Source organism: Triturus cristatus, chromosome 2_2, assembly GCF_964204655.1.
Source record: "Triturus cristatus chromosome 2_2, aTriCri1.1, whole genome shotgun sequence".
Lineage (NCBI taxonomy): Eukaryota > Metazoa > Chordata > Amphibia > Caudata > Salamandridae > Triturus > Triturus cristatus.
In genome coordinates this window covers 1,205,855,463-1,205,880,792 of record NC_140582.1, presented here as the reverse complement: position 1 = coordinate 1,205,880,792, position 25,330 = coordinate 1,205,855,463, and the positions used below count along the sequence as shown (strand labels likewise).

At 48.4% G+C, this 25,330-nt stretch overlaps 2 protein-coding genes across 3 annotated transcripts in view; one reads left to right on the top strand and one right to left on the bottom strand.

Moving 5' to 3' along the window:
* LOC146863398 (uncharacterized) overlaps positions 1-25,330 on the bottom strand; it is a 689,894-nt gene that overhangs the window by 49,827 nt on the left and 614,737 nt on the right. Inside the window, exon 9 of one of the 2 annotated variants that reach the window (XM_085642823.1) lies at positions 2,752-2,806. The exons of the other annotated variant lie outside the window; for it this stretch is intronic. Within the exon in view, the coding sequence (XP_085498949.1) occupies positions 2,782-2,806 (25 nt within the window). The 3' untranslated portion in view covers positions 2,752-2,781. The remainder of the gene's footprint in view (positions 1-2,751; positions 2,807-25,330) is intronic. 2 annotated transcript variants of the gene reach the window in all.
* The window catches only part of LOC146863399 (C-type lectin domain family 4 member F-like), a 657,369-nt gene that overhangs the window by 610,713 nt on the left and 21,326 nt on the right, over positions 1-25,330 (top strand). The gene's annotated exons all lie outside the window — the stretch shown is intronic.

Genomic DNA, 25,330 nt, shown 5'->3' with positions numbered 1-25,330 from the left:
CTTGGATACATCTTTTGCACTCTGAGACATGGAGCACAGGAGGTCTTATCGGGATACACGCGTCAGTTTCCTTCATAGAAACTAATATTGATTTTCCTTTCTCCCTTGTTCCAAGACACACATCTTTGTTTCAACAATTGGATTTCCCTCTCTAAATCAACCCAGTTCTCCCGGAGCTCTGGCAGCTGCTCTCCAAGGATACTTTGTTTCAAGTTGTAAACAGATACTTTCCACTTTTCATAGTTTACAGCCAGACCATAATTGATTAGTTTCCTGCAACACCAATTCCCTTCAAGAAAGACGATACATTGTTATCAATTGAATTGTGGCACAGGAATGTCACACTTCTGTTCAAGGAAAGAAGGCTTATGTTTCTTTAGTGTCATTACCAGAACTGACAATTAAATCCTTGGATTTAAACTGCAAAGAAAGTTCCTACTTGTTGGGAGTATCGTTAACCTACTCCTGAATACCAGGCATGACGCAATACCTCTCTTTAATCTTGTGAGTGTATAGTGATACATAGAGAAATGCTTAAATGGACTTGCCAATCCCTCAGTTAAGACTTGTTAGTTTTTTTGTCCTGGAGATAGTTTGAGTAATATTTTGTTTTCTCTCTTGTTTTTGTTATTTCTTCTGCTTATGCAGTGTGGAAGAAACGAGATTAAGGAAATCTTTGCTGTCCAGAGAGAGATCCCTTTGTTTTCATCCCCTGGTGGTCCATTCCGCTGTCCCTTCACCCCCTAGAAGGAGTAGCCATTACTAGAGTCATACTAAATACTCAGTTGGGCACTGCCTCGGAGGGGGGGGGGGGGGGTTGGGGGTAGAGGTACATATTCACTCCTGTGGATGCAAGCTCTTCTGCTAGTCTAAGTTAAGTCTTGACAACTGCTATGGTCCCAACATTGATGACGCGATGTTTTACGCCACTCTATGGGGACAGGTCATGGGCAACAGTTCCACATACATAATTTGGGGTGGGGACTTCAATCTCATGCTACAACCAGACCTAGATCTCTCTGACCCTCAGCCACACCATCACACAAAGGCCAGAGGCAACTGCTGTCCATAGTGGAGGAACACGGCCTGATTGACGCCTGGTGCTTCACACATTGGGTGGATAGGGAAGGAACATGGTATTCCACGGCCCCCTCCAGCTGGTCCACACTGGACTTCCTGTTGGTGTCCAGGGATATCGTGCCCTGGATTACTCACACCCAACACCTAGCCAGAACATACTCTGACCGCTCTCTGATCCGCCTCGGGATATGGCCCCCAGGGCACCCTGCCGCTGATATGTCTTGGAGACTCTCCACTCAATCGCTATTAGACACCCCTTTTAGATTAGAACTAGGGCGCAAGCTGGAAGACTTCCTCATACAAAATATTAAATTGGTCCCTGCCTTTGCAACGGTTTGATAGGCCCTAAAGGTGACGATACGCTGGGTAAGTATTGCTAAATCAGGGGTCAGGGTCTGGAAGCTGAGTTGGCTGCTACAGGGACGGAGAGTGTGCGCGCCGCTATAAGGGAGGCCCTCACTGAAAATCAAACCACAGCCGAATGTGAGGGACTATTCCGCGGCAAATACTACAGAGCAAGACAATATGGAGAGGGGGAAAGGCCGAGGAAGGCACTAGCTGAGATGACGCACAAACCCCGTTTCTCCAATGTAGTCTTGGAGATATGGGGCGAAGATGGGACCTCTCACCAAAATACCGAAAGGGATCCTTCAGGCCTTTTTGACACATTACTCCAAGCTTCATGCAACGCGGAGAGTAGATCCCTTAGACATAAGTGCTTATTTTGAAAAAAAAAAAACTGGGATGGTTAAGCAACAGCCAATGTGAATTTCTCGCAGCAGAATTCGAAGAGGACGAAATAGGAGCAGCTATTATGCAATGGGTCGGGCAAGGCCTCTGGACCGGACGAGCTGCAGGCTGAATTCTATAAAGTGTAGATTGACACGCTGGTTCCCCTTCTCAAAAAACTATATGAGGAAGCGCTGCAGTGCAGCATACTCCTGCCTACCATGAGGGAGGCCATTATTGTGTCCCTCCTGAAACCGGGCAAGGCACAGGACAGTGTGGACTCTTACAGACCTCTGTCTTTAATAAATTTTGATGTCAAAATGTTGGCTAAATTATTGGCAAATTGCTTGAGCCTGCTGATGGATAGGCTTGTGCGACTGTATCAAGCGGGTTTCATCGGGGAAGGGCCACCTCATATAACTTACGCACCCTATTTTCAATTATTCAAGACATAGATCCAGAGCTCAGCGCTGTGGCAGTCTTTCTTGACTCCTTTGAGTGGGACTACTTACTCTCTGTCCTGCAGCGTATGGGCTTTTCCCCGAGATTCTGAGCATGGGTACAACTAATATATCGCAATCCAGTGGTAAAATTACTTATAAACGGCATGTTCTCCCCATTATGCTATGTAACTCGGGGCACGAGGCATGGATGGCCATTGTCCCTGCTCCTGTTTGTCTTAGTGGTGGAGCCGTTGGTGGCCACTCTTCGGCTACATCCCAGGGAGTGTGCACTAAGATACTGTTGGGACCCAAACAACAATGTGCCACTAATCTTTGGAAGCCATCCAGCGGGGACGATGGTTCGAAGCAAGCCCCCCTACTCCACTGTGTGTAAACTCCCACATAGTACTTATCACACTGCTCTGAGAGGGAACACTCCGGGGAAAAGGAAAGTGGACAAAACAACAAAAATGCTGCTCAGGCTGGTGTCTTCTTATACCTATTTCTGGTCAAATATCTTGGTATGTCTTTAGATGCCACCACACAGGAAAGCGCTGTGTACAGAGAAGAAGAGAGAAATGTGAGATGCAGTAAGGGGCATACATACACAGCAATTAACTAGAAGGTACAGTACTGCTACGCATATTCACAAACACTTATGCAGAAATATATTTCATCTTAAATTAAATGATAATCCGTTAGATAAGGGAGAGAGACATTATTCAATCAGAGAGACATGTGTGTACCAAGTCTGAGGGTTAGTCTGTGATAACGTGAGAAATCATAATTAAAGAGAACAAAGTCACTATCAGGCTCACAGTGGTAACATCCAGGAAAGAGTGATCCCCCAAATGCTGCCAGAATCCAGAAAGAGGATACCAGTTCCTTTGGAAGTAAGAGCCAGGGCAGAGCTCTCTTGCAGCTAAAAGTCAAAAGTACAATTGCCAGAAACCACACCCTGTTAGTATCACAGCACCCTAATGTACTCTTCCGCTGTTACACACGAAAGCACAGCGTAGCAAGTACAGCCAACCACCCACGCGAACCCGCTGTAACAAACAACGGTGCCGGGCATCAATAAACAGTCATGGTTGCTGGAGGAGCGCTCCTTCACTTTGCTCCCGACCTCAGGCCCACAATACCTGCAGTCTCCACTGCTGGCGGAGGTGTGAGACGATGAATTCTGGTGCGGCTGGCTCACCCGAACAGGAAACGAGAAACCAGAGCAGCGAGGCGCAGCCAGCCTCCAAGGCAGCAGGGGAGCAAACCAACGGCAGGCAGGATCTTCTACCAGGAAATGCCAAGATTGTCAAGCTCTGACCCCAGGAAGGGGAGGGGCTTTATAGTGCATCAAAACCTGGGCTGTGCCTGATCTTCCTTCCAGCCTTCGGTCTCAATGGATTCTGGGACCTGTAGTACCATGACAGGCACCAATTTCCTAATGAAGGCGGCGTCACCCTCTCTCCAGTCACAGAATCATACATACAGGGGAATGAAGCCCTACGAGGTGACGCGACTAGCCCCTTCACCCCCAGCCTCCGTTGGATGACCATGACAGATACACCACGAGGCACGTATTGGTGTCACTCTATGCAGACAATATCATGCTCCACATACGAGATCCCCAGTAGAACCTCAACAGGGTGCTGCGAGAGTTTATTAGATTTGGAGAGTACTCTGGCGTTACAATCAACTAAGGAGAAATCCCAGACTTTTCCTCACACCCCCAATACTTTGACTTGTCACTCAGATTATCCACTTAGTTGGAATACATCGGAGCGGAAATATATAGGAATAGTGATTAGTCGCAGCAAGAAGGAACTCAGGAAGATTATGGCAGGGTGCTAGATGGCATAACTGACTCCATTACCAGATGGATAGCCATGCCCCTCTCATGAAGATGATAATCTTGCAGCGACTGCTATATTTATTTATGAACATCCCCTGCACGTCTGGGAATCACTTTTTTAGGTCCCTAAAGGCGCAACTGATCTGTATTGCTAGGGGGGGAAATAGACCAGAATTAAATGGTCCACTCCTACCTTTCGCCATGGACAACTTTGAATCTACTGATCCAGAGCTTTACTACATGTCTGCACAAGCACACTATGCGCTGTATTGGTTTCACCCTCCGCCATTACGCCCCACCTAGCGGTGGAAAAAGGCTACATGGCTCCCACACCTCTACCTGGCTTCCTTGGGGTGGGATGGGAAATGAAAGGGGATAAGAAAATGGTTGTGTTGTTTACTCAAAAACTACGTCCCCACGATATACTCCAAAGGGTGAAAACCCTTAGAGGTGGTGACATACACAGGTTTCAAATAAATGTTACTAAATTAGGTCCTTGTTTATGTTTTCTGTTCTTTATTCAGTTGAAGACATAGTGTTGCATCACACTTATGTATTTGTCATCAATAATCAATGAAAAACTTCTCAACGCAGATGTATAGTTGGTTACTTTCTGTAAATTCCTGATGCATTTCGGGACCAAGCCCTTCATCAGGAGAATAGCAATGTTCAACAGTTCAAGAGGCAGAGGCGCCATGACTGTGCATGACGAGCTAGTGAACGACAGCGACGAACATCCACACATTGTGTCCATGGTGACCTCGATAACTGATGTGAAAGAGGATAGCGCGAAATGAAGGTTAAAGACAAGTGACTCAGTTTTGCAGATGGATCTGGTGATAAACATCATGTAATTTAAAAAAATAAGTGAAAGTATCAAACGATGAGGTGATGTGATGCTATGATGAAAATTGATGATAACTGATCATGAATCCGTCATATTTGGACATTCTTATACTGAAGTTTTGTTTATCACGTGCACGATTTTCAAAGAATCGACTGTGTGCGAAGGTGCAAACAACGTATATGAAGTCAGATGGTAAACATACCGTAAAGAACCGAATGTAATACTAAACTATGGGCTCAACACACAAGAAATGGGAGAAACAGATTAATTTTCAGCTGCTGAAAGTACCTGCATGAAACAAAAAGGTACGGTTGTCCCTGCGTGCCTTTAGTGTGAAGCAACCTGTACTAAGTCAAATAAACCGCATATGTTAGGTGCGACCTTATGCTTTACAAAAGAGTAGAGCGGCTCAGTGATGGCATTCGTTCATGTGTCGATAGACTGGCGGTAAATAACGGACCACGGGAATCCCACGTATCTACAAAGAGACCCGGAAAGTGAAGACAGGTTTAAAGGAAGTGGTGAATACATAAAAGCGGCGGCCATTTAACCATGTGCAAAAGTGTTAAATGTTACACCGTGTTGAGGTAATTCAGTTTCCGATCTCGTTCGTATTTAGCCACCATTTTGTGTCTTTCTGCCATTTTGTGTTGCCCTCACTCAGGCGGCACGGTGAACGAAGAGTTGTTTTTCCTCATCCTACTGCAGCGTGTCAAATAACCTCCTGCCTCTGTTTATAGCTGGTGTCAGGGTCCGGCCGACTCCACTAATCCTCGTCTGGTCTGACTGATCCCTGTTTCAACTATCTGTTGGTTCGCACCATTCTTTCCTGACTTTATCTTATCCTCTGGCCTTCGCTATTCTTTACTCGTATTCTCTCATTTCACAACTGTCCTCTAGGCCATACAAATGTGTCCTGCCACCTGCAAGTCAACTTATAAACACTACCACTGATTAACTTGTGGGAAAGGGTGACAAACAAAGCTGGGAGAGGGGCTTATTTGAGTTACTTAATATCTTGTTTTCACATTCTTCTCATTGGTTGACCCTGTATGCATTGGGAGTGTTCTTTGTGAATGTGTATGTTATAAAAGATTGTGCACCACGAAGTAAAGTGGCAGTCTCCTGAGAACATACCGAGTGCACTTCTGGGACAACTGTACTTAGCTGCAGCTAATAAACCTTATCTTCTACACCTAACGGAGTGTCCCGTGTCTCTGTTCGAAAAAGCAGGTGAACTCAGGAGATTAAGGCGTACCCTGCGCCGCTAGGCCCCTAAGGTCTTGGTTCTTCAGTGTGAGCTTGAAAGTAAAAAAATGTACTTGCTGAAAGGAAGTGCACAGGGAAGCCCACATTCCCATTGCTGCTCAAATTGTGCCAACTACTAAAAAGAGAAAAGAAATCATACAAATGTCTTCAACAATCTCGATGCGACAACGGCTATCTTAAAGGTGCACATTGAAAGCCATAAGGTCTATTTGAGATTTAATCTGTCGAAAGTCTGTATAGAAAATTCAAATGTGAACAGAAAGAATGGTGGAAATGTACACAGGGATTACATCAAGTAATCTCTGAATAATACCGGGCTCTCCTAAAAAATAAGAGGTCAAGCACAATAAACATCGTAACAAATGTAGAATCAGATGGAAAATAAGAAAGTTCATAGAAAACAGCTCTAGTCAACCCATTCATTTAAACCTTTCGGATGGCATGCGTCCAGTTTCTTGATCCAGAATAGTTGCAATAACCACTTTTTATTTTTTCTTCCTTCAATCAATGGTACAACTTCCAACACTAAGAATCTTAATTGACTGTTTGTTTATTGTAAAATGCATGGCAACCGGCGATTTCTCTTGATGGTTTCTTATGTTACTTTTGTGTTCAGTTAATCGAACTTTGATTTTTCGTTCGGTTTTCCCCACGTAGATGAGTCCACATGGGCATTTCAATAAATTAATCAAATTCTTAGAATTGTAGGTAGCTGTGGTGTATAATTTTATGGGTGACCCATTTGTTGGATGTGTCATGATGTTCCCTTTGATTATACTGTTACAATGACCGCAGTTATATGTGGGGGTAGTTCCCCTGTGGTTCTTGATGTTAAGTTGAGGTGGTTTATTCAAACATTCTTTTAGATTTTTAGTCCGCTGATAAGAGAAGAGAGGAGTATGTTCATAGATACCCTTGAAATCTGTCTCGTTTTGAATCATGGGCCAGTGTTTTCACAATCTGTTTTTGATTTGATAACTCCTGGTGGAGTATTTCGATACAAAAATCGGTTCCAGGTTTTTTCAATTTTTTGAGTGGTCAGCAATTTCTTTCTTTCAATGGTGTCGGCCCTCTGAACTGCTTTCTAGAAGGCTTTCATTCGATATTTCCTCTCAGTGAATTTCTTTATCATTCTTTTGATGTTGGCTTAGTTGTAGTCCGTTTTAGAGGAAATACTCTTGACAGCTGTAAGGCAGATTTTCTTTTTAGTGAAATATGATGACAACTGTTAAAATGAAGTGAATTGTTTCTGTCAGTGATTTTCGCAAAAACATCAGTTTCCAGTTTATTACCCTGTCTTGTGATTGATACATCCAAAACATTAATAGTGTCGGTATTTAAGGTGTTGGTGAATTTGATATGTTTGTCAATGGAGTTTAATTGCTCAATGACCATCTAAGACAAGGGATAGACATTCCACGGTGTCTTGTACAAATACAGCATGGAAATGCATTGCAAAGAAGCTGGGAACTCCTGTGATGTACTTCTCCATTAGATTTTCATAGCAATCTTCCTGTAACCCATGAGGGAATCTGCCGCAGCATGTTGCAAGGATGTGCTAAACACACATGGGGAGATCTGAATCACAACAGGAAATTCAGTAAAAAATAAGAGTTTTTTGGGGGGCATCGCCCCTCTCCAATGGAGCTGTTTCTATACATCAAACTAAAGCAGGATGTAGCAGCATACACCCCAGCTTTTCCAGAGGAGCCACCGATCTTAGCACCCCTGCATGCTATGCTGCAAGCTGCTAGCTCTTCACATGCGGTACCGCAACTATACCATAGTGCGCTCACAGCAAGGGAACAGGCATGGATGAATTGGGAGGGCGAACTGGGCTTTCTGCTTGAACACACACAGTGGAAATACTGCTGCCAGCAGATGTTAAAGATAACGGCTAGCAGCAGGCTATGGATCATTCATTACAAATATCTACATAGGATGTTTTACACTCTGGCAAGAATGCACAGGTATGGTTTGTGACCCACAGATTGTTGTGAGAGATGCCGCGCGGAGGGAGCTGACTGTCATCTATTTGGCCTGGTCCTGCAGGCTTGTTTTTAAATATTGGGAGGAGGTCGGGAGAGCCATGTCCCAAATGGTGGGAGTGATCGTAAGCCTTACCCCAATTATTGCACTGCCAGGCTGCACAGAAAACTTAGAGGCATCTGTTAGAAGATTTGTGGGTTTATCGCTGGCCAAGCGAAGGGCTGCATGCCGATGGTGTCGGGGGAGGGCTCCTAAATTCAAGGAATAGCTGCATGACTTGGTTTATTGCCAGGAACAGTTAGCCATATATTCAGAGTTATTGCCACTTAGCTCACGACCCCGAGATACCTGGGAATCACTAAAGAGCTATTTAATGAGTACCCCACAAGCTGCAAACACACCAAGAGCCCCACATGCCCCATTAGGAGACAGCACTGTATAATTGCCGCTCTGTGCAATATCACTAATGTAAAGGTCAAGTTGCTGAAGTTAAACCCCATGCCAACCAGATGTGCCAGTGTGGCCCTGCTGTGTCCCGCTCATATATGAAATACTGAAAGTCTATATAGTTTTCTTGTATAATGATCCTTATATGCTATGTCAAAAACTACTGCCTGTAACACCATATCAATCAACTTGTGCACTAATGTATGCTAGTTTACTGAAAATCAATAAAAAGCTAAAAAATAAAAACTAACAGCAATCTTTGACTGTGCATTAACCTTGGGGATCTAAATTCTAGAATTTGGGTGGACCGTTACTCACTTCTTAATATAACACAAATGTTGTCTTTTGTTAAGGATGCCAAGTTGTTTTCCACACTTGATACGGCTTCTGCATATCACCAAATAGTTTTACATCCCAAATATTTGACCTAGTTAGTCACTTCAGATAGAGTTTTTCATCTTAAATCTCTGCACTATAGATTAGCTTCTGCGTCAGCGGTGTTTCAACGACTCATGGAATTGTTGATTCAAGGATGTAGAAGGTGTCAAATGTTTTGAGGACAATGTGTTGATATATGGGAATGAAAAAACTAGCCATGACAGGAGATTAACACATGGTATTAACTGTTTAAGAACAAGGCTGAAAAATGCTAATTTGGAGTGTCTACAGTTGCTGATTTGGGCCATAAAATGTCAGTGGGTGGTGTAGAATCAAAGGAAAGTCTGGTTAGAGCTATTGTTGAGGTTCCTGTTCCCCAAGAAAAAGATCACCTGGGATAATTTATGGGAGTGATGGAATTGTATTCCTGTTTTATACCATGCTTTGCCAAAAGAATGTATGCTATGCGCCATTTATTAGAGAGGCATGAGAATTTGTGTAGAGTGATGCATGTGAGCAAGTGTTTTAACACATAAACAAATAGATAGACAATGCTTTTCCCCTCAAACCTTTTGATACTAGGGATCCTAGCATTGTGATTACATATGCCAGTAAGTACGGTTTAGGTGCTGGGTTGTTGCATAGGAGGAACGGGAGAGAAGAAGTGGTGGTGTTTGCCAGACCTAGCGCTTAAAGGGACAGAGGCATCATATTCTGTTGTAAAATGTGAGGTTTTAGGTTGCTGGTGAGGTGTCAATCATTGTTGTCATTACCTATGGGGTACACATTTTGTGGTGAGGGTGGATCGTAAGCCTTTGGTTGACATGTTCACCACTAAAGGAGCTGGAAAAGCAAGACCTAGAATAGCCAACTGGCAATATAGGCTGCAGGAGTTCTGCTACCATCTCTACAGTAATCAATCAATCAATCAATCAATCAAGGCATTTATATCGCGCACTACTCACCCGGAGGGGTCACAAGGCGCTAGGGGAAGGGGGTCTGCTACTGCTCGAACAGCCAGGTCTTGAGCTGTTTCCTGAAGGCGAGGTGGTCCTGGGTCAGCCTAAGGTGGATGGGCAGAGAGTTCCATGTCTTAGCCGCCAGGTAAGAGAAGGATCTTCCTCTGGAGGTGGCTCTCTGGATGCGAGGGACGGCGGCGAGGGCAAGGCGCGCGGATCGTAGCTGGCGAGTGGGTGCGTAGAAGGCGAGGCCGTTGTTGAGGTATCTTGGGCCCAGGTCGTGGAGAGATTTGTGTGCGTGGGTGAGGAGTCTGAACGTGATCCTCTTGTTGACAGGGAGCAAGTGTAGGTCTCTCAGGTGGCTCGAGATGTGGCTGCGTCGGGGGACGTCTAGGATGAGTCGGGCGGAGGCGTTCTGGATGCGCTGAAGTATTTTCTGAAGCTTGGCTGTTGTTCTGGCGTAGAGGGTGTTTCCGTAGTCTAGTCTGCTGGTGACGAGGGCCTGGGTGACCATCTTCCTGGTCTCGGTCGGGATCCATCGGAAGATCTTGCGGAGCATGCGGAGGGTGTGGAAGCAGGATGAGGAGACGGCGTTGACTTGTCTGGTCATTGATAGGGAAGAGTCCAGGATGAAGCCCAGGTTGCGTGCGTGGTCCGTTGGCTTTGGTGCGGTGCCTAGGGCTGGGGGCCACCAGGAGTCGTTCCATGCGGAGGGTGATGGTCCAAGGATGAGGACTTCTGTCTTATCCGTGTTCAGCGTCAGGCGGCTCATGTTCATCCACTCGGCGACGTCTTTCATCCCTTCGTGCAGGTTAGTCCTGGTGCTGTCGGGGTCTCTGGTGAGGGAGAGGATCAGCTGGGTGTCATCGGCGTAGGAGATGATGTTGAGGTTGTGTTGGCGTGCGGTGGCCGCGAGGGGTTTCATGTAGACGTTGAAGAGGGTGGGGCTGAGCGACGATCCTTGCGGGACGCCGCAGATGACTCCGGTGGCTTCAGATCGGAACGGAGGGAGGCGTACTCTCTGTGTTCTGCCGGCGAGGTACGAGGTGATCCATTCCAGAGCCTTCCCTTGGATACCGGTGTTGTTGAGGCGTTGGACTAGGGTGCGGTGGCAGACAGTGTCAAATGCTGCGGAGAGGTCCAGGAGGATGAGGGCCGTAGTTTCCCCGTTGTCGAGTAGGGCCCGGATGTCGTCGGTGGCTGCGATGAGGGCGGTCTCAGTGCTGTGGTTGGCTCTGAAGCCGGATTGCGATGGGTCGAGGGATCCGTTCGTCTCGAGGAAGGCGGACAGTTGCTTGTTGACGATCTTCTCGGCGACTTTGGCAGGGAAAGGAAGGAGCGAGATTGGGCGGAAATTCTTGAGGTCGGTTGCGTCCGCTGTTGGTTTCTTCAGCAGTGCGCTGAGCTCGGCGTGCTTCCAGCTCTCCGGGAAGGTGGCTGTGTCGAAGGAGATGTTGATGATGTCTCTGAGGTGGGGTGCGCTGGTGGAGGCTGCTTTGTTGAAGACATGGTGGGGGCACGGGTCAGTTGGAGATCCGGAGTGGATGGTGTTCATCATGCGGGCCGTGTCCTCGGGAGTCACCTTGGTCCAAGTCTGGAGAGTGACGGTGGTGTGCGAAGGTTCCACCGATGGGTGCGGGGGTGGAGTCCCGAAACTCTCGTGGATATCGGCGATCTTGTGGTGGAAGTACGAGGCAAGGGAGTCGCAGAGGTCCTGTGAAGGGGCGATGTCGTTCCTTCCGGTGCTGGGGTTGGAGAACTCCTTGACGATGATGAAGAGCTCCTTGCTGTCATGGGCGTTGTTGTCCAGTCGTTCCTTCAGGGATTTCTTCATGGTGGTGCGGATGAGCTGGTGATGTCTGCGAGTTGCGAGTTTGAGGGCGGTCATGTTGGCGGCGGTCTTGCCGAGGAGCCAGGCCTTCTCGAGTGTGCGGCAGGCCTTCTTGGAGTCCTTGAGTTCGTCGGTGAACCAGGGGGCCTTCTTGCTTCTGGGCTTGGTGGGTGGGTTCTTCAGTGGGGCGAGGTCGTCGGCACAGGTGGTCAGCCACTGCGAGAAGTTGCGGGCTGCTGTGTTGGTGTCCGTTGTGCTGACAGGTGGGTTCTGGCTGAGGGAGGAGGTAAGCTGGTCGGCCGTGATCTTGCTCCAGTTTCTGTGGGGGACCTGCTTCGGGTGGTGGTGGATCGTGTTCTTCCTGAAGCTGAAGTGGACGCAGCTGTGGTCGGTCCAGTGAAGTCCGGTGGAGTGGCTGAAGGAGATGTGTGTGCTGGACGAGAAGATCGGGTCGAGCGTGTGGCCGGCGTAGTGCGTGGGGGTGTTGACCAGTTGCTTCAGTCCGAGGTTGGCGAGGTTGTCCAGCAGGGCGGTGGTGTTGCGGTCGTTGTTGTTCTCCAGGTGGAAGTTGAGGTCTCCGAGGAGGATGTAGTCGGTGGAGGGGAGGGCGTGTGGGCTGATGAAGTCTGTGATGTCATCGCAGAACTGTGTGCGCGGTCCCGGGGGTCTGTAGATGAGGGTGCCTCTGAGGGTGGTCTTTGGGTCGGTGTGGATCTGGAAGTGCAGGTACTCGGCGGCGTTGAATGCGTCGATGGAGTCAGTCGAGATGCGAATGGTGTCTTTGTGTACGATAGCGATCCCTCCTCCGGTCTGGTTGACGCTATCCCTCCTGATGATCTTGTAGCCGTCCGGGATGGCTATGGCGATGTCGGGGGCTGAGGAGGCGTTCATCCAGGTTTCCGTTAGGAAGGCGATGTCAGGAGCAGCGGTGTCGATGAGGTTCCAGAGTTCCACGGCGTGTCGGTGGACGGAGCGGGTGTTGATCAGGATGCACTTGAGGTGGTCGCTTTTGTCCGTCTTGAAGGGCGCAGTGCAGGTTCGGAGGCAGGAGAAGTTGCAGGCTCGGCAGACGAAGGGTCCATGGGTGCGTCGCGGTGATGCTCGGTAGCATCCGGGGGTTCGGCCGGTGTTGAGTGCGATGAGTGTTGCGGCAGCGTAGGTTCTGCAGGGGGGGGCGGACGCGGGGGCCAGGGGGTCTGGCGCTGGGCGCGGTCCAGGCGCGGACGGGCGCAGACGGGCTTACCTTTGGCGCACCTTCGGCGCGCATTAGGCGCGCCCGCTGCGCGGTCACAGAGGGGGCGTCATAAGTAAGGAGCCGGGAGGGAGGGTCAGCCGGGAGGCGGGGGGACCAATGGGCTGCAAGGGGAGGCGGGCCTGGGGTCAGCGTCGGCGGGAAGGAGGAGCGGACCAGGGGCAGCGGCGGAAAATGGCGCGAAAAAGAGGTGGCGGCGGCGGCACCTACCAGGAGCGAGGGCAGCGGTGGAGAGGCGGAAGGTGAGGGCAGCGAGCGTCAGGCGTCAGGAGGCAGCAGGAGGCAGTGGAGGAAGCAGGAGGCCGCAGGCAGCGGCGGCAGCAGGAGGCGTCCAGGAGCGGCAGGCAGCAGGGGTGAGGAGCGACCGGCTGTGGGGGCACAGGGGGTCACACTGACCAGCCCGCCTCGGTTCCTTTAAGTAAGGAGCCGGGAGGGAGGGTCAGCCGGGAGGCGGGAGGCGGGAGGCGGGAGGCGGGGGGACCAATGGGCTGCAAGGGGAGGCGGGCCTGGGGTCAGCGTCGGCGGGAAGGAGGAGCGGACCAGGGGCAGCGGCGGAAAATGGCGCGAAAAAGAGGTGGCGGCGGCACCTACCAGGAGCGAGGGCAGCGGTGGAGAGGCGGAAGGTGAGGGCAGCGAGCGTCAGGCGTCAGGAGGCAGCAGGAGGCAGTGGAGGAAGCCTCCAGGTATAAAAACGTTCATGGCATGTTCATTATCGAGGTTTCCTTTGGTTCCCATTGTTGAGGATTTGCAAATGTGTTATCAAGTGTCAATAGCAATTTCACTTCAGAATCAGAATGGGTAGCAGCTCTGGGGCAGGATCTAACTTTCACAGAAGTAATGAAGTATATTAGTGTAGGTCGGCCTGATGGAAAATTTAGCGATTCTTTGGTGGATGCTTTTTTTCCATAATAAGCCTGAATGGTCTATTGTTGATGATTGCTTTGCATGTCTGCCCTCTTTGTCGTTCCTATTTCCTTGATAATATAGATAGTAGGCCTTGCCGATGAGGGGCATATTGGCATGCGAGCCATGAAGAGAAGGGAAAGAGGGTTGTTTTGGTGGCCAAGTATAGACGAAAAAGTTGAACAGTTTGTACAGCACTGTAGGTTTTGTTTTGTAAGTGATAAAACTCGGGTCATGGTGCCTAGTCCAGTGACAGCTGTCCCTGTTACGGAGAAGCCGTGCTCCAAATTGGCCTTGCACATTATTGGCTCTGTAGGTGTAACCAATGGTCTTATTAAATATTACATTGTAGTTGTTGATTGTTTTTCCAGGTGGTTAGCCGTAGCATTTGTTAATAATATTACTACTTCCGTGGTTGAGGATTATTTAGAAAAACTCTTTTTCAGCGAAGGGGTTCTGGGTGAAATTGTTACCGATAATGGTCCTTGTTAGAACTGGGGGTCTCTAGTTGGCAGAGGTAGGTACCTTTGACCAAATAGGGACCCTTGCTTCTAGTCAGGGAAAGGGGATTACACTCCTGGATAACCCATGCTCACCCCCTTGGTAGCTTGGTAGCTTGGCACGAGCAGACAGGCTTATCTCAGAGGCAGTGTGTAAAGCATTTGTGAACACATACAGTAATACAGTGAAAACACTACAGATGGACACCACACAGGTTTTATAAAAATAAATGTTTTTTATATAGACTTAACACAAGACCAAAACGACAAAATCACAATACTGTAATTAAAAACAAGCATTTGCAATGCAAACGGTCTCGCTTTTGGGACCTTATAAGAATTTAACTATGCTGTACATTAGGTAATTAGGTATATAGTGCTTGCTACCCCTGATGGGGGGTGGTTTGAAGTTTTTAAAAAGTTTTTATTCTTGGTGAGTAGCACGCTACTTTGGAACCCATAAGGGATTACTGGCGAATTAGTATAGCGAAAAATATGAAAGTAATTTGAGTGGTGGACATGTTAGTCAGATTATTTGGATTGAGAAGGATAGTGGAGGGATAGAAAATGCTTAAAAGGATTAATCAAAACAAGTAAACACACAGAGACATGTCAGGTTTGGTGATGTGTCTGTAGGATTTCACATACACACAGACAAAACACACACACACTCGCTCCCTCTCCCTGTTTTCAAAGTATTACAAAATGTTGACTAGTTTACAAAACATTTTGTTTTCCCTTTCCACTGCCACTTAAGACACCCTCATTCGCCATGCTTGTCCTATAATGTATCTTAATATTATATACCTGCGCGATTGTTGGAAAACCTGAAGCTCACAGCACTTCAATCTTACTGACCAAGTTTAGCCCTCCTGGTCCGACCTTTAAGGCCCGCCTTTCGCCAGTGGGCGGCAGGATTCGCCATCACCTCCCTCAGTGGCTCAACATCATGTTGGACTGGTAGATTTTGCAGATAGTCCAAAGGGGCTACTCCTTCCCCTTCAAGACTACCCCTCCACCCATGCCACCTCAATTCCATTGCATGTTGGAGGATCACTTGGCTCTTCTCCAACAGGAAGTTACGGCTCTCTCGGCCAAGGGAGCCATCGAGCGAGTTCCTGCCCCAGAAGTAGGCAGTGGTTGTTATTCCCACTACTTTATAGTGCCCAAGCAGGACAAAGGCCTGCATCCTATCTTGGATCTCAGGAACGTCAACTGGAGAAGTTCAAAATGTTGCCCCTGGCTTAGGTCCTGTCTGCCCTCGACCCTGAAGACTGGATGGTAGCGTTGGACTTGCAAGAAGCTTATTTTCAAATCCCTGTCCTGCCGGCCAATCGGCATTACCTACGGTTAACGGTAGGCCATGAGCACTTTCAGTTTACCGTGCTACCCTTTGGCCTTACCAGTGCCCCTCGGGTGTTCACAAAAGTGATGGCGGTGGCCGCATATCAGGGGTTCCAGTCTTTCCCTATCTCGACGACAGGCTGTTAAATGCAGGCTCGCCCTAGGCTGCCGTCTCCCACCTCCAGACTACAGCCGACCTCCTGCATTCGCTGGGGTTCACCATCAACATGCCAAAGTCACACCTGATTCCCTCTCAGAAGCTCCTTTTCATCGGAGCGGTTCTGGACACAGCACAGTTTCGGGCTTATCCTCCCAAGCAGCGAGTCAGGGATATTCAGGCTATGATTCTGATCTTTCAGCCTCTATCCCTGGTTTCGGTCAGAATGACCCTGAGGCTACTTGGCCTCATGGCCTCCTGCATCCGGCTGGTGGACTATGCCAGGTGGCATATGGGGGCTCTGAAGTGGGACCTGAAGTTCCATAGGGCACAGCATCAGGTGAATCTGCTCGATTGCGTCCAGATATCGGAGGGCGCTGCACACCAATTGCAGTGCTGGCTAACGAACCAGGATTGGGTCAACGGCAGAACCCTCTCCCTTCCCCAACCTGGGTTCACTGTGGTGACAGGTGCATCACTTATGGGGTGGGGTGGCCACATGGGGGAGGTGGAGATCAGAGACCTCTGGTCTCCGGCGGAGACCGGGTTCAACCTTCTGGACCTTCGGGCAATCTGTGTTGCACTGAAGGCATTCCTTCCTTCTCCTTCTGTCAAAGGGAGAGTAGTGCAGGTGCTCACGGACAACACCACCGCCATGTGCTACTGCAACAAACAGGTCGGTGGGGTTGTGGACCCTATGCCAAGAGGCACTTCATCTCTGGAAGTGGCTGGAACATCAGGGCATGTCCCTGGTGGTTCAACACCTGGCAGGTTCTCAGAACGCCAGATCAGACAAACTCAGCCGCCGGTGCATGATGGATCACGAATGGCGTCTTCACTCGGAGGTGGTGCAAGGTCTCCATCAGCGGTCGGTAGAGCCTTGGTTAGATCTATTCGCCACCGAAGAGAACGCACAATGTCAGCAATTCAGTGCATTGGAATTTCCAAGGCGGCACTCACTCGGCGAAGCTTTTCATCGTGAGTGGATTGTCAGTCTTCTATACACCTTTCCGCCTATACCACTTCTGCCCAGAGTGCTGAGGAAGATCAAGCGCAATGGGCCCAAGTCATTCTTGTGGCTCCAGACTTGGCACCAAGAGTCTGGTATCCTGAGCTTCTGCACATGGCCATCGATCCTCCAATCAGACTACCCCTTCGGGAGGATCTTCTGTTGCAGCAGCAGGGGACAGTCCTCCACCCAAACCTGTCCAGCCTCCACCTACTTGCATGGAGATTGAGTGGCGACAGTTGACAGCTTTTGACTTTCCTCCCAAAGTCTGTAACATTATCTTGGCAGCCTCAACCAAAATGCTATATGCCTGTAGATGGAACAAATTTGTGGCATCCCCTTTCTGCGCCCCTTTCAGAGGTTGTCCTCTTCATTCTTTCTTTGGCCCAGCCGGGCTCTGCTCTGGCACTTTAAAAGGCTATCTTTGTGCCATTCCAGCCTTTCTTCGGCTTCCAGATCTGCCTTCTCTTTTCAAGTCCCCCATTGTAAATCGCTTCCTTAAGGGCATTACTCACTTCCTACCTCCAATTCCTATTGTAATGCCCCAGTGGGACTGGAACCTGGTTCTTACCTACCTTATGTACGCTCCTTTCGAGCTACTACATAATTGTCCTCTTAGACTCTTGACTCTAAAGACTGCTTTTCTGGTTGCCATCACCTCTGCTCGCAGGGTGAGCGAGCTTCAGGCTCTTTCTTCTAAACCTCCTTTCCTTGCTGTTCTTCCGGACAAAGTTGTCCTCCGCACTAGGCCTTCTTTCCTTCCCAAAGTGGTAACCTTCTTCCACATAGGACAGGCCATTCCTTTGCCCACCTTTTTTCCACCCCCGCATCCTTCTAAAGAGGAGGAGAGCCTCCACTGACTGGATCCAAAACGTACGCTTTCCTTCTATCTGGATCGCACAAAACAATTCCGAGTGGATGACCAGCTCTTTGTTGGCTGGGTGGGCACCAAGAAAGGTTGGGCCATGCAAAAACCATCTCTCGATGGGTCGTTCTCAGCATCAAAATATGCGTCATAATGCATCGGCTCCGTTCGCGACTCCGTATGTCATCACCGGAGCCATAAGAGAGCCACGTCGGCGTGATGACGTCAGTTCCACCCATTTTTTCTGTGCCTCCGCACAGGTGGACCAACGACAGATTCAAAGTATACACAGTATACAATATATCATCCAATATACATATCTCAAGCAAGACATCTTTTTAAAGTATACAAAGGTGGACAACGGGGAGGCGGGTGGGCCAGTGAGGAATCCACAGGCAGATACTGTATCCACCAGAAAAAGCGTTACCGAAGGTAAGTAACTTGTTCTTCTGATGGATACATCTGCCAGTGGATTCCTCACCTTGTGAATAGATTCCCTCAGCAGTGGGGTTGCATGCCCATTCCACCAGGGCAACAGCAGCCACTAGTGCTTTGGGATGTGGAGTCCCCCTTCATGACATCTGCCAGGCAGCTACGTGGGCTTCATTGCACACGTTCACTAAACACTACTGCCTGGACAGCCAAGTCAGGAGAGACTGCTTCTTTGGCAGTCCAGTTCTCCAGGACTTTCTGGTGTGAACTTGGTTTGCAGGCCCACCCCCGGGGTTGGTATTGCTGGGGTATCTATTCAAGGTGAGGAATTTATAAATAATTGTCTCTTTCAGATGAACAAGCTACTTACCTTCAGTAACGATATATCTGTAAGAGACATAGATTAGTTATGGATTCCTCACCGCCCCACCCATCCTCCTCCTTCTGCGACTTCTAGGGTAAGGGACTTCCCTTCAGAGCCCTAGTTTTGTGAACCAGTGGTCAGTGTCTTGCATGGCTCTGTGGAATGTTGTGTAAAGAACTGACGTCAGCACGCAGGGGCGCCGTCTAAGTAGATACCGCAACGTCATTCCGGCGACCACTACTCCTGGTTATGCATACTATAGGTTATGTGGCAGGTGCAGTAAATCCCTACTTTCAAGGTAATGCGCTCAGGCGTTGAATCGCCTGACTCTACTTGCCTTGGTTGTAGCACATCCAAGCCATCCCTCCTATGTATCCCTTGAGAATATTGTGCTCCTATCCTTAACATGCAAATGTGATCCTGAGCAGGGGTTGCTGTTCGTGAATGTCATAGTTTGTCTCTGTTCTATTGGGTATTTTGTGTAACCCAAGTCATTGTCCGCCTCATTGGAACTTTCTATTAACTTTGCTGGTACCAGAAACCTTTCAATATGGTGTGACGTTGAAAGCATGACTAGGCGTCCGCTTTCTCAGCCACCCTAAAATCTGATCAACAATGTAACATTTCGGTGGTCATTGAGCAGGTCCAAGATTTCACCAATCTGTGCCTGTGTACCTTCTTTAACTAAATGCCCCACTTTCAGTAATATTGATCAACTGGGAAAGAACTGGAGTTCATTAGTCTGGTTCACTTTTCATCACATTGCACCTATCTTCATGTGTGCCAAGGGGTACTTTTATAATGCCTCTCTTGCACCACTGTAATGCCCTGTTAATGCCTGCAGTTGTAATTCATCCAAGCCGTACCTGCCACGCAGCACGCTGAAGTGCACCCAGCTCCGCTGGGAGCCTCTCCAACGCATTCCAACTGAGCTATTTGATCAGATGGATCAGAGTATGTAAAGTCCCTGGGTGCCAATGTGCGCCACCTCTCTTCACTCTGACTATCATAATCCTCGTCCGTTTAGCTTCCAAATGAATGGCCCACCCAATGTGGTTGAATGTATCCAAATGTAGCAATAGCCTGTAAGTTGGGGACATAAAACGAGTAGAAATCAATACTAAATACATTTATGGGGGTTGTTCCAATGTGTTTCCTTTGCTTTTTGGTGGTGCGACAGTGCTAGGGACTGCCTGTACCGGTTGTCCTTTGACTCTGCTCGTGGCGACGCCCTTCTCTTCTGATTGGACCCTTTGAACCCAAACTTGTTTGGTCACTCATTGACCATTTCGTTTGGCACTCTCTCATGCCTTGTTGCTTCCTTGTCCTTAGCATGCCGTCCACTGGGGGTCATCACTATTTAAGCAGCACATAATTATTAATCATTTACACAATAGTTCCAGTGCTCACCGATGAGGTATCGATCAATGATAGAAGAAGAAAATGTACACTGTGGTAAATTATTAGTAGGTCAGGGTGTTCACCTTCAGTAAGTAATAATACCACAATCACTATTAGATCCCATCAAATCTCAATAAATTAATCTCTGCTCAACTCTGGGTTGCTTGGCAACGAGCAGTAAGGTTTAAATTAGGAGACAATTATGTGTAAAGCATTAATATCACCTGTAGGAGAGTAGGATCTGCTTCACATGGGTACCCCCACTTTTTGCTGGTGTTTCGACCTTAGACTTGCTGTGGCCCTTCTAATTAGGACCCCATTCTAGCTGCTTCCTCTCTAAAATGGTTTCCATGTACATTAGGTACATTTCTAATTGGATTCTGGAGTGCCTTATAAGCCCCTAGTATATGGTATACTATGTACCCAGGGCATAGGTACCTCAGAGGCCTACCAGGGGCTGAAGCATGCATAATGCCAGCCCTGGGAAGCACTCAAAAATGATACCACAGGTCTGCTACTGCAGCCTGGGTAAGGTGGTGCTTGCACCCCTTACTGTGGTATAGGCTACCTATATCACTACCATTGCACACACATATAAAAACCTATAAGTCACTCCTATGGCAGGCCTTAACAATCCTGAAGGCAGAGTGCTTGGTTTTTATGTGAGAGGGTGACCCTGCACGAGCAGAGCCCCTCTGCAGCGTTCGGAGCACCTCCTCTGATGCTGTTTGTGGTGCAGCCGGACCATATACTCTTAAGTGCATTATAACCTTGCGGTAAATGCTAACTTTGGACTGGCTGCACGGAAACATGTCGTATTTGGTGTCAAACGCTTTCGAATAGTACCTCCCCACCAAATCTGAGGCCCGTGGCTATCGTGGGTGATGTGGAACCGTGACCCCTGGACCCCGTGATGTTTTGCCGGTACATCCTCTTCCTGGTCTTCCTTGAAGTTGTGCTTTGGGCTCCGAGTAGTCCCAGCCATGGGCATCTACAGCACCGAAGATCTCTGGCCTCCACTCCACAAGTGACCCATGGGCCAGTTTCCAGTGTGACTGCTCGAGGCTCCTTCACGATCACTAGCCCATTGGCTTGTGGGTCCCCACAAAGGCAACTCTTCTTCTGATTGGGCTTTCCTGGTTGCTCCAGATGTGCCCTGACTTACCCTCGCTGGGTGAGTCCCCCAGACCTTGCTGGACTGCACCGACGTCTTTCTTCTATTTCCACTTGACTTGCCGTTGCCAAGGCTTGTTGGGTCCATTCTGGTCGCCGATACCGCAGCACTCGACAGACTTCGTGGGACAGCTCGAATCCAGTTCCTGGTCGTCGTCAACGCCCCCTGGACCTTGAGTCAAGACACCTGTCAATTGACCTGAACCCCCCTGACATCTGTGGGCATTGGACTATCGTCCCCTTGGTTACTGGTAAGTGACCCAGACTCTGTCCCCTCTGCTTTCAGGTTCCTTCCATCCTAGATCCGGGCTTGGATCTCTCCGGACACTTCTCTTCACGGCAGCAGCACTTCATGAGAAGCTTCCGTTGAAAACAGCGACGCGACCCGACACCATTTGACACCTATGCACCTGGCTTCCCTGGGTGAGGTAACTTGAGTACTCTGGTGCTCCCGTGGGTGTTGGCCCTAGACACCTCTAAGTGCAAAAGGGTTCGCTCGTAGTCATCCTCTAAGTGTCCTTAAACTCTTAATTTCCAACCGCGACTTTCCCCCTAGAAGATAACGGCGATTCGCGGCTGTGTTCTCACACTGCACACGTCCCCCGTGGGTCCCCTGTGTCACTACCTTGGGTGGTTCCTTGTGGTCCAAGCACTTCTACAGGCTCTACGCCTTGTGTCTAGTTCAGTTGTGGTTCTTATACCACTTTATTGGTATATGGTTTGGCACGCCCCTAGGGCCCAAACGTGTATTTGTGCTTTTACTGTTGAATACTGACTTGTAACTTAAGTACTTCGAACTCCAGTCTCATAAAGAGACTAGAGGGGTGTGTTTTATCTTAAATACATATATTTTATATATACCTGGTGTGGTTGTCCTTTCATTTGGTCATTCAAGAGATTATAGATTGGTAAAACAAGCTGCTTTACATTCCTTCAAGACTATGCCTGAAGGCTGCTCTCCATAGCTACCACTAGTATAGCTTTCAATAAAGGTTGTCTTTAACCTATCACCATAAGGGGTTGTTTGGACTGATACAAGGTGCCCACTATAACTAGTGGACAGCATATATCAGGCCAACTTCTCACATCAACAGTACATAAGTAAAAGAGACAACACTATAAAAATCCAACACCAATTTATAAACAATAACGAATATGTTTATCTTTAAAATAACATCCTGCTTAGGTATTAATGCATCTCCTATGTTACCTGGGCTCCTAGCTGCTCAGCCAGTTTGAGTGTTCTGAGTGGAATGTTGGTGGGATGGAGATGACTGGAATGCTTGGGTGCCTATGAGGCTGCTCCTGATGGGTTTCTGTAGTTGAATGCCATCCTACAGCTAAGGCAAATAAATATTCCTCAAAGAAACTCCCCGACTACTTGTCATACATAATGTTGGTGACGATCTGAAGACAGACACATACGCACAACTGTTTTTTCAGAATCTGTCACTGGAAAGAAGATTCAAAAATTAAAGAAACAAACAGAAACTAAGAAACAAGCCTCAAGACTGAAGTACCAGGCTTAGAGGCCCCACCAGTGTCCTTCACTTCGGACAGCCCCAGCCTGGGTGTACTTCATTGGCTTAAAGGCCCTGTACAGGGCCGGCTTTAGTGCTGGTGGTGCCCCGTGCGACAATCATTTCTGGCGCTCCCACACCCCATGACCACCTCCTCCAATTCCCTCACTTTCACCAGGCAAAAGTGCCCCTGATCTCTCCAAGCATAAATTATTGCTAAACTTAGCACCCCCACCAGAGGTCAGCACCCCCTCCAAAGGCCAGCGCCCAGTGCAGCCGCACCGGTCGCACTGCCCTAACACCGGCCCTGGCCCTGTATTTCCTTCTACGGTGACAACTTGTAAGAGCTCAAGTACTTCCACCTATGTGATCCAAGGAACTGACACCACCACAGTATTTGCCTGCAGTGTTGAGTCAACTGTTATGGGTGAAGTTTTGAAGTAAACAAGTTTCACAACTAAGGCATTTTACAAGCTGCACAGTCATCGATGCGTGTACTCTGGAAGGGAACTCTGCACACCGTGCCATCGATCTGTTTTTACTTGACTGTCAGCATTGGGTTTTAAGAACGTGGCGACTTTCGCTCTTGTCTGTGCTTGCAACGTTTCAGTGGCATGTTTCTTTATGCCGTCTACATTGCATGTGTTTCAACTACTGGGAAATGCACAATATTCTTTTTATTAATGTGGTCTCGGTAGAGGCGCCTGGAGCCGACCATCAGAGGGAGGCAAATACGGTTCATTATTTGTGTTTTTTAACCTGAGATCTGCCTGGAATGTGAGCAGTTCAACGGCTGCTGTGCAGTTTGAAATCAGATGCAGACATGCCAACCCTCCCGATTCAGGTGGGAGACTACGGATTTCAAGGCTAGTCTCCCGCCTCCCGATTCCTGCAAGCAAAAACCAGATTCCTCAGGGTTTCAGCTGACAGGCCTTGGTATTGAGTAACGTGCTAATTCTATGTCAGGACCAGAGGCTCCGATTATGCTCCTCATTTTCTGTACTGAAAATTCTCAGCAGCCAATAAGAAAAGTAAAAACAAAATACACACTACAATACCCATAAACCCTAGTGGGTATCACATGATAACCATAGAGTAGACCCTATATAAGGTACATAAGAGAATACTACATCCTCTTTCTTTGCTGCTCCACAGCCAGTTAAGTGCATTACTTTCTTTCTGTTACTTGCCTTTCATTGCGCTTTGTTTCTACTGCTGAGTTTTGTATTACAGCCTGTTTCTTTGATGCTTGCAGTGCTGCTCGCACTCTGTTGATTATTCATGCTGTGAGCCTCAAGCGCTGTTCGTGCATTTTGTCTGCTTTCCGTCGCGTAGCTGTCCCTCTTGGCAGGGGGTGTTTACTTAATGTCCTGCTTTCTCCCGATCAGCCGCTTTTCATATTCATTGTTCCCCTGGCGCTGTTGTGCGCTCGCTTGAGTGTCCCGCTCCTGCGGCGCTTCTAGGTTTTATTTTGCTTTGTTGGTGATTTTTTCTTTGGGAGCGCTCTTCGCCTCCCTCGTCGGGCGCTGAGTGCCCGTGTCGATCACTAGTGGAGCGGGAGACGAGGGTGAGAACGCACGTCGTTCCGACGCGTAGTCCTCTTTCTGGCATCACTACCTGGCCGTTCCGCGCATTTGCGGCGGCCATTTTGTTTGTTTATTTCCCGATTTTTTTCAGTTTTTCGGGATTTACTGAGTGCGGGAGCAGCGCTGTTGTTTGCTCTTACCCACCAGTGTATGCCTCCCTCTCAGGACGCTCAGGTTCACAATTTAATGACTTGGGCTGTATACTAATGCATAGGCTTTGCCTAGAGTGGTGTAATTAGGAAAGCCCTCCCTCCACATTTGAATATATGTTTGCACACAGTGGGTCTTGTGTTGCTGTGGCTTGCCTGGGGTTTCGCCACTCCCCCTTATTATATCACTGTCAGTACATACAGTTTTATTGTGTATTTTCTCCACAGGCAGTGCTTATTTTGCTCCAACTTACCTCTGGTGGGTTTATCGGTCACTTTACTGTGCCATTATGTCTGACTATTATGAGGAAGAGGACTACTTTGAGGAGGGCCCCTCTAGGTCTTTGGAGCATGAGCTGGTTGAGGCTCTTGATGTGGGAGTCCAGCACTCCGTAAATAAGGCCATGGTCAGGGCTATTGAACCCTTAAAACGGCATCTGTGTAATTATGCCCGGCAGCAAGGCTGGCTTCCTGGGTCTTCTTCCCGTTCTCCCTCTGGAGGGAAAAGTTAAAAAACCCCACATTTTTCAGATTTTGCGAAATTGGCCAAGACTTTTGCTACGGACCATTCTTACGGACCATTCTTATGGCTCTTCCACCAGGGATACTTCTTCTAGCTCGCCTCACAGGGATGATGGAAATACCTCTTCTGATACGGCGTCGGAGCCAGAGGTTTCCCCTCCCCCAGCTAAAAAGCGACGCAAGGAACGTTTTGTTGATGCTCCTTCCCATCCCACTTTACTTTATTTTGAACCCACTGCCATTGTCCACCCTAACTCCTCCTCCTTGCTTCCCTCTACCGAGGTTGCAGAGTATGTACAATCGCATCTGCGTCAAGCCTTTGATAAAGATGT